Source organism: Stegodyphus dumicola, chromosome 2 (assembly GCF_044657685.1).
Source record: "Stegodyphus dumicola isolate Sdum_Otavi_A_Nest chromosome 2, ASM4465768v1".
NCBI classification, from domain to species: Eukaryota; Metazoa; Arthropoda; class Arachnida; order Araneae; family Eresidae; genus Stegodyphus; species Stegodyphus dumicola.
In genome coordinates, this window is record NC_140769.1 from 176640534 (window position 1) to 176654295 (window position 13762).

General features: G+C 31.8%; 1 protein-coding gene across 1 annotated transcript in view; it reads right to left on the reverse strand.

Moving 5' to 3' along the window:
- Positions 1–6075: 6075 nt before the first annotated feature.
- The window catches only part of LOC118197290 (uncharacterized), a 275863-nt gene continuing 268176 nt past the window's right edge, over positions 6076–13762 (reverse strand). Inside the window, exon 5 of the mRNA XM_085811469.1 lies at positions 6076–8371. Within this exon, the coding sequence (XP_085667595.1) occupies positions 7055–8371 (1317 nt within the window). The 3' untranslated portion in view covers positions 6076–7054. The remainder of the gene's footprint in view (positions 8372–13762) is intronic.

The following is a 13762-nucleotide window of genomic DNA, read 5'->3' on the forward strand; positions in this document are numbered from 1 at the left end:
GCTGAAGAATGGATGTGGTGTTTGGTGGTAAATACTGCACCTTGATAAAAGGATAATTTTCCTGCAATATTTCCTCTAGGTCTTTTGAGTGAGAAGGGGCATTGTCAAGTATCAGAAGAGCTTTGAGCGGCAGTTCTTTTTCCAGAAAGAATTTCTTCACGGCAGGAGCAAAGGTTTCCAGAATCCATTCGTTGAAGATAACTTGGGTCACCCAGGCTTTTTGATTGGACTTCCAATGGACGGGCAGTTTGGACTTAATAACGTTATTTTTCTTGAAAATTCTTGGATTTTCAGAGTGATAAACCAATAGAGGTTTGATCTTGAGGTCTCCGCTGGCATTAGACGAAAACTTAAGGGTAAGTCTGTCCTTCATGGCTTTGTGTCCTGGCAATTTCTTTTCCTCTTTTGTAATGAAGCTTCTGCTCGGCATTCTTTTCCAGAAAAGACCCGTTTCATCGGCATTGAACACTTGTTGTGGGCAGTATCCTTCATCCTTAATACATTTTTGAAAGTTAATAGAGAACTTTTCTGCTTCTTTCTTGTCAGCACTGCCAGCCTCACCATGCATAGTAACGCTGTGGATTCCACACCTTTTCTTAAATCTAAAAAACCATCCCCTGCTGGCTTTGAATTCTTCTTCATTATCTTGATTGCTGCTACTTCCAGGGACGTTTTTCTTTAGATCGTCATAAATTCTCTTTGCTTTGTGACAGATAATATCTTGGGTTGTTACGTCACCTTTCACCTGCCTGTCCTTAATCCAAATCGCTAATAGCCTCTCCATTTCTTTGTGGATTGAAGACCTATGTTTTTCATGAAATAGTTTTGATACTCGTTTGGCTACTTTGGCTGATTTGATTGCATCCTTATTTGCAAAATGGTGAAAATGGTGGTTTTGCTGAGGCCAAACTCTTTGACGAGGTCACACTGTTTTACCCCACATTCACTCCTTCTAATTATTTCCTGTTTCATTTCAACAGAAATCACCTTCCTGTGTTTTTCAGTAATGTATTTTTTAGAAGCCATGATATAAAAAAATATTTATTTTAACTGAAAAGGACGATATTGAGTTTAACTTAAAAGGAGGTATTGCCGCGATACGTGCTTAAGTTAAGCGCAGTGACTAACGACTGCCTGCAGTGCCTGCGCGGAAGGATGCAATACATCGGCAGCGATCGTGGAAGCTCGGGCGAAGCAGTCGTGGAAGCTCGGGCAAAGCGGTCGTGGAAGCTCGGGCGACTTCGTTGTGTGAAACGAAGTTCATTGTATGAACCATGAAATGAAGTTCGTTGTGTGCAGCGTTCGCTGTGCGAGGCGTTCTTTATGCGAGGCACCACTGTATCTAAACTGGATGAATGCAGTAAAATGCTATAGAGATAATATATATGATTTTTTTCTGTAGCTTACTTAAGTTACGTATTCAAAATTGCAATTTATTGATTTTTCTAAGTTACTTATTTCGTAGGTTTCATGAGGTAAATTATGAAAAGTCTAACTCTGTTTAAAGACGGCAGTGATTATGCATATATCTCATATTTCAGATGATCGCCTCTGAAACTGACCATTTTTATTCCTCCAAAATAACTTAAAAGAAATTAGCTTGCAATTGAAAAACTTCAACTGTGAACTCGAAAAAGAATTAGTCATTAAAATATTTAAATTTAAAATTAACTATATGAATCAATCATAAAAGCATTTCGGTTCGTTCTTAAGTAAAAATAATATCTAACGGTATTCACACATAGAAATAAATTTTTACTGCCGTTCAATAAAATTAAAAATTGAAACAAAAATAATTTTAATTTTAAAAACTCCTGCATGTGGTTATTGGGTTTTCATTTCCTCTATGATTGCAGAATAATGCGAGCGGGAAAATATCAAAATATTAAAAAAATATATAATAACTTAGAAAAACCTTTGAAAAAAGTTTTAAAACAAAATATTTAAAATGAAAATTAAAAAATATATGCAGTAAAATTTTGCATGTTCAAAAACAAATTGCAATCGATAAATAAAGATTATATTACAGGGTATTAGAAATAATCGCTTAAAGCTTTAAAACATGTTCATATCTCCTACTTACTGCAAAATATTGTTCTGAAGTACAGACAACTTCATCTACTTAAATGCTCCACTTTCTTACCCAGGGGAGCTAACGTAACTTTGTAATACAGTAGAACAGGGATTACTAATTTGTGTTCTTTTAGTAATATATAAGATTATCAATAATATGTAAGACTTTCAGAGTAAGAAGGTTTTTTAGTAATGTATAATTTTTACTATCTTTCCATTTTACAGGAGAGTTTGGAGGAATATTCAAGAAATAAAATTATATTTTAAATAAATTTATAGAAATATTTTTATTTTTTCTCATGTTTTGCATCTTATAAATCACATGATCATACGTATAAGTTGGGTTTTGGTTATGAATTTTGGTTTCTAAAATGATTATTCTCTGATTGTAACAACAATGTGTAAAATCAAAAGTGCCTTAATCGGTGAGCTACATAATATTAAATTGTTAGATACCGTTTATTAGAAAATGTTATAAGTTTTACCTTTATGATATTAAAATTGAAGATGTTTTACATTATGGTTTTGGCTTTTAATGTACGTTTTCTACAGATAACTATTTCACTATAAATATCAATGCAATAAATGTATGATTTTCTTATCATGATTGGTCAAAGCATAACATTCTTTTATCCTAAATTTTTATTTTTTGTTCCTAACAGAATGTATAAAAAACAAAAATTTTCATTGTCTATTTTTAATTATTCAAGAAGCATATGATATCTGCTAATTCTAAATTTATTTACAGTCATTTGTAGTGATGTTTGTATTGTCACTCTCTTTTGTCAAATTTCCATAGCAGAATCCAATTCTAATTCTTGATCTATGTCTTCTTTCCTAATAGTTTGTTTCCTCATTTTCAAGCACATTCTTGTAGTTTGAGGCTATTTTGTAATCTAATAAAGTGTTATTAATCTTTCGGTGGATTAAAAAACAAATTTTTCATTCGTAGTTTATGATGTTGTTGCTTACCGACAACATTTATTCTGACAAGAACATGGTGCAAAATTAAAATAATCATATTTCGAAATTTTATGCTATCAGACAGAAATTTCTTCTGGTTGACACCGTAGGGGTAAATAGCGTTTTCCGTTTTTTGTTTGTTTCCAAGGGCTGGCACTTGCCGTTTATAAGCCTTGGCCACTACTAAGGTCGGAAGTAGTGGATATTTTATTCTGGAGGCACCTAGTAGATGGTTACACTGTTGCCTTCCGTGAAGGGATAATTTACATCCATGTCTTCTCAAGGCTTCGAACCCGGCATGGCAGTCAGAGTTACTAACCACTTTCCCGTGTGGGCGGCACAGGACAAAACTTCTTGAGTATTACTTTACTATAGATTATTTAAGGACCTCTGCAGTGTCAAATCATTATATAATTTTCCGTTTAATACTGCAAATGGAACTGCTCAAAACTTTAATGAAGCTAAAGAATGATTTGTTTCCAGAAAATGTTGTTGCGTTACTTGTTACTCAATTTAGAGTATGGAGTGGCGATAGAATGAATCTGCTTAAGATTATTTCAATGAAAATTTCGAAGTCAAATTTTTTATCTTTTCATTTTTCCTTTATTGTTTCTTTGACTGTTCACAATTTCACTTTTCCCCCCAGAGTTTAGTTTTTATTTTGTACAAATAGCAACACGTATCTTGCCAACATGGGCTGGTTAAGAGAGTTTGGAGCCTTAAGAAGAAAATGTCCCTTTTATGTTAGAATACAGCGCCACCTTACACAGAAACTCTCACTTGGCCACCTGGATTCGGTTAAGCAACATGCCAGAGCAAATAATACTAGTACTGATTGCAGTAATTACCGTTAATAAAATAGTTAGTTTTCTATATATACCTTCCACTCATTAGTTTAGAATTATAGAATTACAGTACAGTTAGTATGTGGGCATTCTTTGTTTTAAGAGTATTTAGCTGATTTAAGCACAAAATTATGGCATATCACATTACTAAATTTGTAAACTTTCATTTTGTCTGCCTAGCAGAATAAAATAAATACTAATTCAGAAGACAAACAACAAAAATCAGCGTTATATTTACAAAATTTCCACAGGACTAGTTTCGATAGTTTTACCGAACCACCATCCTCAGCTGCAAAACCGCAAAAATTATTTATTCGTCGTGTTATTGTGTCTTAATTATAAAATAAATAATTGCACCAATTTTGTTTTAGCTCTCTACCTACAAGTGGTTTATAATCGAGTCGATTACAAACACCTTGCTGTCTTGTTTCTGGTCTTTATTCGTTACGAATAGGATTTTACCATTAAATAAAAGCAATAATACATAAAAGAGTTAATAACTGTATTGAGTTTTACAAAAAATCATATTCTCTAATTGACTACACAGAGATCACAACCGTCTGAGAATCACTGTGATTTTATTTAGATATAAATATGTATAAAAATAAAACCAAAATAATAATTATCATAAATCTTTAAGAAATAAGGTAGTTTTTTACTCATAATTCATTCATGGGATGCAAATATTTTTGCATATTAAAAGTTTAACTGGTATAGTATGTGTTCCGGATACTCGAACATCACGCTTTATGTGACGATTCTTTAATCTATACCTGGTGAGATACATCAAGTGTGCCTTTCTGTATTTCATATTTTCACTGAAAAATATCAAGTGTATTTGATCTTACAATTGTGTGAGTTATTGCATATTTGAAAAGCATTTTCAAAAGCTTTAATTTCATATGACTCAGTCGTATCATCTGCGCATGAATTTTCACTATAGCAATGAAACCTAAACGTTTCAACTGAAACATTAGACATTTATTTTAAAGTTTTACTTTGATATACTGGGGTGAAACAGAAACTAATGATTTGGCAAAATTGGATAAAGATGCGCAATTAGCAAAACATTTCTCTGAAGTTAACATACTTAAAAAGCTGAAGTTATTAAAACACTTTGGGAAAGCCCAATCTTTTCATGCTAAAATTCATTATGGATTTCAAATTAGACAACTGTCTTCTTTTATTTTTATATGTAACAGTCAACTATTTAAAAGCATACATTAAATACAAATCGGTTAAATAAGGAGCTACATAAAAAACTTTCGCATTTAAAGTACCCATAGGTAAAATGCAGATGATATGTTTAAGAAGTAAACAAAATTTCAACTTTCAAATTTAATCAGCTACTTTTCATAAGTGACATTCTTAAAAATTTTAATACTGTTTAAATTTTTCAAAAGATGTTAATTTGATATTATTAAAATTCAAATACTTAAAATTAATTTTTTTAATTTTGTTAAAAATAAAGTGAAACGGAAAACAAAGCAGACTGCCCAGATTTAGCATTATCACTTTTACATCTGCTAGTTTTGAAAAAAATTGTTACAAATTTTCAATATTTAAATTTACATATTTAGGAGTCTATCGAAAAAATTATCTCTTTACGAAGCTGTTGAAATTGGTACAGGTTTATAAATTAAAATGCTTTTAGAAAAATGTATAAAAATTATTTTAAAATATATTTTTAAAACAAACCAGAAAAATGTCTAAATTTTCTTTGTATTAAATTTGAATCTATGAGGAAGAAATTTTAGTTTAATAAGTGATATTATCAAATACAAATAAATTCAATTAACATTATCAAGCTAAAGGCTTGAGTGTGCATTTTTGAAAAAAAAAAAAAAAAAAGTATCAGTGGGGTTTTACAAACATTGGAATTTTGACATAATTTGAGGAGCAGAATCGAACTATGAAAAAAATTCGGCAGGTTATTTCGAAAAACGTCAAATTTTATGTCAAAATACGTATCTTAGAACAATGCTTTATATAAATATAATGTAACATATAGTTTAAGTCGCCCTGAGATGAGAAACGCAAGTGGAATTCCGGCTATCAGCCATCTAGGACAAACAATAGAGAACTGTCTCCCCCTTTTTTTGGCTCATTAAACATAATAACGTATTATCAAAAAGGCTTCAAAACAATAATGTGCAGTTTCAGCATTGAAAGGGTTTCAAAATAAAAAACTTCATTTAAAAAACATTACATTTTATTTATAAGTTCGTAAACAAAAACATATATACAATATTTGGAGGTTTTTAAAGTAAGCTTCGAAGTTCTTTTAGTAATCCCTCTTTTCACAGCACTCCTAAGTTGTGAACAAAATTCTTTCAATTTACATCATTACAACACACATTGAACTTTTACACACGCTTTACAAAGTCAATGTTATGAATCCAACGAACAGTTAACATAAAAGCTCCAGTATATCAGCACAGCTGTTATTTACTTAAATAAGTCCAAAGGTACACAGTCATTCCCTTTGACTAACGGAACTTTTAATTAAACTTCAATTCACACACCTAAGAAAGAATCAGTATTGTTCATATTGCACCTCTGTGTTTCATTCCATTAAACTTAGCAAAGCTATGCTAATGCATTTTCTTCAATTTGCGAATCAGAAACATAGTAAAAATGTACAGCATCTCGAACAAAACTTTCACGTATGACGTCCCTAGAGCAGGAACATAAGGTGACAAGATATTTCCCTGTAGATGAAAGATGCCACAACAAAGAGACTTTTCAAAAGTTATTTTTGTTTCGTTATACTCTAAAAATGTTATAAGATGAAGGCACTTCCCATTTACAGATGAGTTAGTTTAAAAGAAGAAATGAGTGAGTATGAGCACGTTAAATATGATAAACTATACACACTACTCATATTAGTAGCCAACCATATTTGAGCAATGATTTTCACAATGAAAATGTATAAATGAGATTTCTGTTCGAGATGGTAAATCACATTCCTCTTTCATACTTATTTTACTTCACATTCATTTTTTCAAACCTAGGCTAATCTAACTAATTTGTTCGCAAAACGGATCTCTAAATTAAAAAAAAAGTATTTTCGTTCTTAAATAACAGAGCATAAGTTTTCTCCGACAATATTCATACCGTTTCCTGAGGTATGTTTTGAAACTGATATGTGTCAGACGCTTGTGCAAGAAATCTCAGCCAAGAAATGGAAAAACTCCGCCAGGGGGAGCTGTAATTGTAATTGGAACTTGACTCGTTGTTGTAGCTGTTATTGTTGTTTCATATAAAGAAGTACTGGTGACCGTTCGAAACTTAGTACTAATTGCATTGTATATCAGAGTATAAATTCGGGTGCTGAGGCTGGTAGCTGTTGTTACGGTTGTGTAGGTGGATGTTATGGTACTGTATTGAGGCGGAGGGGCTAGTAACTGTGGACCTGTTCCCGTTCCAAGTTGTGTGCCTCCCAAAAGTTGCTGAAAATGATTCTGTTGCTGGAATAGTTGAGTATTCAAGTAAGGCTCCACAGTGGTAGTTAACGAAGTCATAGTCTTCTCTGTTGTGGACACAGATTCAGACAGGGTTCGAGTTCTAGTTCGGCGACCATCATAAAAGCTTACTACTTTGGTGCTATAAATGGTATCGGTGTGAATGTACGTTGACGTTTTGGTAATTGTCGAATAAAGAGTGGCATGTCTATTAAGTTGCTGCAATCCAAGGTACACAGCTGCTAAAGGATTCTGCTGTAATGCTGCGCCCAAAGACAGAAGAGAATTAGACAAATCATTTGAATTGCCACCTGTATGGTCGTATGGTACAACTGCTTGTTCTCTTCCACTTCCAGACGCCTGCAACAGCCCATTGGGTATAGGTGTCTGTATAATTTGCTGCCTAGGAGACGGATGAAGTTGTATTGCTCCATCAAGCAAACCACTGAGTTGATCATTAGATTCGTCGAATTCTGCATCTTGTGTTTCATTATGAAGCATGGTCATATCTGCTGCTGGCAATGTTTTATATCCAGTTATGAGCTTCAATATGAAGAAGCTTTCCGTTACAGTATGATATGAAGTTGTATCATTTTCCAGAACTGGTACAACCGATGTTTTAAGCATACGTTCTGTTGTCGTATAGGTCCTTGTCACAACCACTTGAGGAGTGGCATCTTCGTCTAGAGGACTCAAAGTCGCAAATATAGCATTATTGTTAGCAGGAGAGATGTCATGTGCATCATTGATGCCATCAGACGGGTACGAATGTCTTGTCTTTGGAACGCTAGTTGTGATGGTCAGAGTTCGAACGGATTTCCTTCTTCCCACATGCAGAGTTACTTCACTCGTAATTGTAGTTTTCTCATAAACTACTCGGGCGGGATCAACAGAGTGTAAGGGATCGTATTCCTCTCCGAGATCATCTTCAGCATCGAATGTGTTGTCTTGCGGAGTTACTAAGTCACTTACACCACTGCCATCATTTCGGACGGTCAACTTTACTTTGAATCTATTGAGTCTAACCTATAAAAGAAATTAAAAGAGCTTTAGTACTTTAAACTAGAAAGTAAAATTTACAAGACGGAAAGAGAATGACACATTTTTAAAATTTACTGATAGGTTTCGAAAGGTAACTTGATTATTCAGCATCTTCTGAGTTTCATCATTCCGATATTAATAATAATTATATCATATATTTTTGTAAAAAAGGCCCATTGTCATCCTTACCTAAGCCAAAAAAAAAAAAAAATCCGACGAATCGTATCGTTCTAAAAAATTCATTGATCACTGAAATATTAATCATACGACATGAAACATTTTGTTGATTTGTAATTAAGGATTGGAAATTAATTATAATAGCGTTTTCGTGTTTTTCCTGTGTGTACTATGAATACGAAACATATTCCCTTAAAAAGTCTTCCACGGAGCATTTCTTTATTTCCATGTCGCGCCCAATAGCGGAGCACGTAATGAATAAAAAATATCCAATATATACGGTAATTACCAAACGGTTACTAATTTTTGTAATCGTGGGGTAATAATCACATATATTAGATACTAATGCTTGTGCAGTAGGAAAATTACGAAGACTTATTATGGCAACACCAGTTTAAACATTTACAAGGTAATAATAATTTTATTTGCTTGGTGAACTCTGAATTCATTTCTACTTTATTTTCTACATTTGCTTAAATTGAAATCTAGATTTCACAGAACTGATCAAACAATTGATCAAGTCTTGTGGAATTACACTCCATTCTTTTGAGTTGAGTTATGCCAGTCTACAAATAGTGTGCGAGTGGAAAAGAAAAGCATGGAATGAAATTAAAACCGACGTAATTCAAAAAGCATTTAAAGAATCTATTATTTCTAAAAATACAGATAGAAAGGAAGACGATTATTTATTTATGGATCAGAATAAGAGTGATAATGGAGATGAACAGGATTCGATGATGTGTCTGAAGATATAATGGAAGACAATTAAGACGAACCTTTCATGCTATCCGATTATGAAAACTTTTAATTTCAGAAGCTGTGCCATTTCTTTTAAATATACAGCTCTTACGTATATGAAAAAAATCTACTTTTTTATATGCTCACCTTTATCTTATTTTTAAATCTATCATTTTTATAGTGCACGTTTCCGATCTGGAGGATTCGCAAAGGCGTCTGGTGCACTAAAACTATAGCTGAGAGAAAACAAAATGGTGCACATTCAGCGATGTGTGTACATTTGAAGGCATTGTCCAGTTTTGGTTTTGTATTCATGAGATAAAACTATATTTGCATGATATGTAGTTATTACAATAATACTTAGAAAATAAAAATTTAATCTGTAGTTTTAAATATATTAGTCAAAATTATATCAGTATTAAGTATCAAAGACCCGATAGTAAAATTATTTTACTCATTAAAAATTTATCCATAAGTTTGAAATTACGCTTCTTAATAATTTATGTAATTTAATAGCATACGATAGTTTAATGTTTGATAATACGTAAGTAAATTAATCGAAATTTAGCCAAAGAAAAATATTATACTATGAATCTTATTAATTTTAATAAATTTATTTTCCAAATCTTGAACAAAATAAATGTTTATATGTTACATTTCATATTGTTAAAAAAATAGGCGTAGCAGAAGGTAAAAATAAATAAAATAATTTATGTTAAACTAAAAAGGAAAACTAATAGGTACGCAGTTGCTTTTCAATGCTATTCATAATTGAACATTTAAAATTAATTGCAAATGGACTTAAAAACATATCTAGAAATTATAAATGAATTAAATAATAGTGACAGTTTGCATTAAAACATATGTGTATGATTCTATTTTAACAGCACAAAATATCTTATATATAAACATAAAATATCTAACGAACTATTTTCTAATGAATGCACACCTTCTAATAACAGAAAATGAACATATGTGTAAAAAGAGAGCAAACACTAAGTTTCTTTATTAATAAACTCGACTGATTAAATACGTTTATTGAATTTCTATATACAGCTCGTTTCATCCTCAGTACCCTCATGAAAAATATTTTGTAGCATCCGGCAATTTTAAAACATTAATACGGCCTAAAATAGTATTAATTTTTGTATTTATCTTGCTGTTAAAATTTTGAGTATAGGATATGTGATGCATAATAAAGTTGGTATTAAAATTTGTCCGTTTTTTATGATCTGACAACAAATTCAGAAAATATAGCTGCATAAGTCTGAAAGTATCAGTGTATTTAAATTGCATCAGCTGAGACATTATTTTGAAGATACACTGTTTAAATATATAATATCTTAATTACCGCTCGGTAAATAATTATTGTATAGCTTCATATAATGGCAGACAGCATAATTGTATTTTTATCAAGATAACCTGTAATGAGCAAATCACTCGAAGCTTATTTGCCTCAGTCCAAAGCGAAATCTTCAGTTTTCTCAGCCTGAGGATCTCTTATCACAACCATCTTTTTCCTTGAAGGAATTCTCAGATCCACGGGTTTCAAGTGATTCCCAGATTGCATAAATCTAGAAATTTGCTTTAACATAACGCGCAAGTTTAATTACACCAGATGTTGGTGTAAAAACGAATGAGGTGATTCAGTCACAATGTGGATCGCAAAATGGAAGGTGATTTGAGCATGCAAGATGATTTGAGTATTGATAGCAGAAAATAAAGATGATTTAATAGGGAAAGAGATATGTCATAACTAGATTAAAATTAGAGCATAAAATATGATTTTTTGACAAAATTCAGAAAAGCAAATTTCATTAACATTGATTTCACTTTAATAGGTTTAACTTCAAGCGTACTTGCCATTAAAATTTTTTTTCGACTTTAAAGAATACGCCAAATATATCATAGATGCAAAACTTATAACTTGAAACTGATTGATATATGAGTGGGTAAAACTGTCCTGAATCGTAGTAATAAAATTTCGGGTTTAGTTCGGAAAAATGAGATTATGTTGACTGAGTACTAACATTCGAATTGAGAACTATAATAGCGTACTCTTCTTGCTGGTTGTCCTTCTGCTAAACATTAGAAGATATCTTTGTTGACTTCTTTTAACTTCAGTTACTGTTAATTTACTGGTTGCTAACAAAGGTTCTTTTTTCATGTTGTAATCCTTATGCTTGTCCTGAGTTAAGTTGCTGTTAATTTTCTTCTTCAAGGACACACATTCTATCCTTTTTCATTTAAAAATATACCCCACTCAAGGTATAAATTTATTCAAAATAGATTAGCTAGAGAAACGAAACACGGGACGGCGGGTATACAACTAGTAAATTAATTTAGAATCAGCACATTCAGGAATAGATAGCCTGTTATTATAATGATTATTCTGAGAAAGATTGGCATTAGAGCTAGCAGAGAATTTAATACTTGAGTATGAAGTGGACATTTATATTTATAGTAATGTTTTGGGAAGCGAATCCCTAAATACTGCTTTATCCTTAGTGTAGTCAAGTATCGTATGTTCCGGCGTATAACGCGCACTTATTATTTCATACTACATTTTAAAACGTTTTTAGTTATACTCACCGTATAACGCGCATCCTTTTCCTTACGAAGAAACATCAAAGATGCATGTGTGATGATGTTACTTTTTGAAGTCATTCATTCCATTTCGAGCAATGGTATACTGAACCGACAAGCAATAAAGGCAAAAATAATGTGTGTGACTGATGTGAAAGGCACAAAGAAAAATCACGAAACACGATCACGAAAAATCTCCCTGCGCAATGCTTTCCCGCTTAACGGACGGTAAAAATTAAAGCTCCTGGTTATTTTTAAATGAAAGGCATTGCCGACGGTGGCAAAAAAATATAATTCGTGTTTTCATTGATGTTTACGAGAGAGGATGGATGGACGAAAACGGTGTGAAATTCTGGATAAGAAATATTTAGCAAAAGCGTCCTGCTGCCTTAAAGAGTCTAGAAACTCTTCTAGTTTTGGTCTATCTATAGTCTTTTAGTTTAATCGTTTAGTATGCTCCTGGTTATTTTTAAATGAAAGGCATTGCCGACGGTGGCAAAAAAATATAATTCGTGTTTTCATTGATGTTTACGAGAGAGGATGGATGGACGAAAACGGTGTGAAATTCTGGATAAGAAATATTTAGCAAAAGCGTCCTGCTGCCTTAAAGAATCTAGAAACACTTCTAGTTTTGGTCTATCTATAGTCTTTTAGTTTAATCGTTTAGTATGCTCCTAGTTATTTTTAAATGAAAGGCATTGCCGACGGTGGCAAAAAAAATATAATTCGTGTTTTCGTTGATGTTTACGAGAGAGGATGGATGGACGAAAACGGTGTGAAATTCTGGATAAGAAATATTTAGCAAAAGCGTCCTGTTGCCTTAAAGAATCTAGAAACTCTTCTAGTTTTGGTCTATCTATAGTCTTTTAGTTTAATCGTTTAGTATAGTCTTTTAGCAAAGTCTTTTAGTTTAGTTTAAATCTTTTCTTCTAGTTTAGTTCTTTATTTTTTTAGTTTAGTTCAAATTTTTTCTAGTTTAGATCTTTATTCTTTTAGTTTAGTTCAATTTTTTTTTTCAAATTTAGTTCTTTATTCTTTTAGTTCAGTTTCAAATCCCATCAAACGGAAAATACGAAGAATTCAGCCTTTATATAAGTGTATCAATAAAATTTCAAAGAAAGTTTAAAACGACAGTGAAATACGTGTATGTTAGAAGGTGAAAAAAACATTTACAAAAGGAAGTAAATGAGTCATGCCAGTCTAGAAATAGTGTTTGAGTAAATAATAAGAGCGTGGAATAAAATTAACACCGACATAATTCAAAAATCATTTAAAAATCTTAGTACTTCTAAAAATACAGATTATTTATTTATGGAAGACGATTATTTATTTCTGGATCAGAGTAAGAGTGACAATGAAGATGAAACAGGATTCAATGATGTGCCTGAAGACGAATATGACGAACCTTTTATGCTATCCGATAATGAAAACTTTTAAGTTCATAAGCTGGGACATTTCTTTTAAATTAAACAGCACTTATGTATATGAAAAAAATCTATTTTTTTGTATGTTCACCTTTTCCTTATTTTTAAATCTATCATTTTTATATCCGACGTATGACGTGTACCCATATCTATTTCTATCTTATTTTTTGTATTAAAAATGCTCGTTTTATGCCGAAATATGCGGTCATTCCGAGCTAGTTTTTAATCAATGACTATGGTTTTACTTATTTTTTGTATTGATTTTTTATTTTACTCTGTTAATTACTTAAAAAAAGGACTTCACTTGCCATAATTCGCCAAAATAAGTACTTTAGTCATATGGACTATTAAAAGATTTCCTACACTTTTAAGCTATAAAACTGAATAAATGACATATTATTTTTGAAAACGAATCATGCTTAAGAAATTAACTTAATTTGAAATAGCGGTA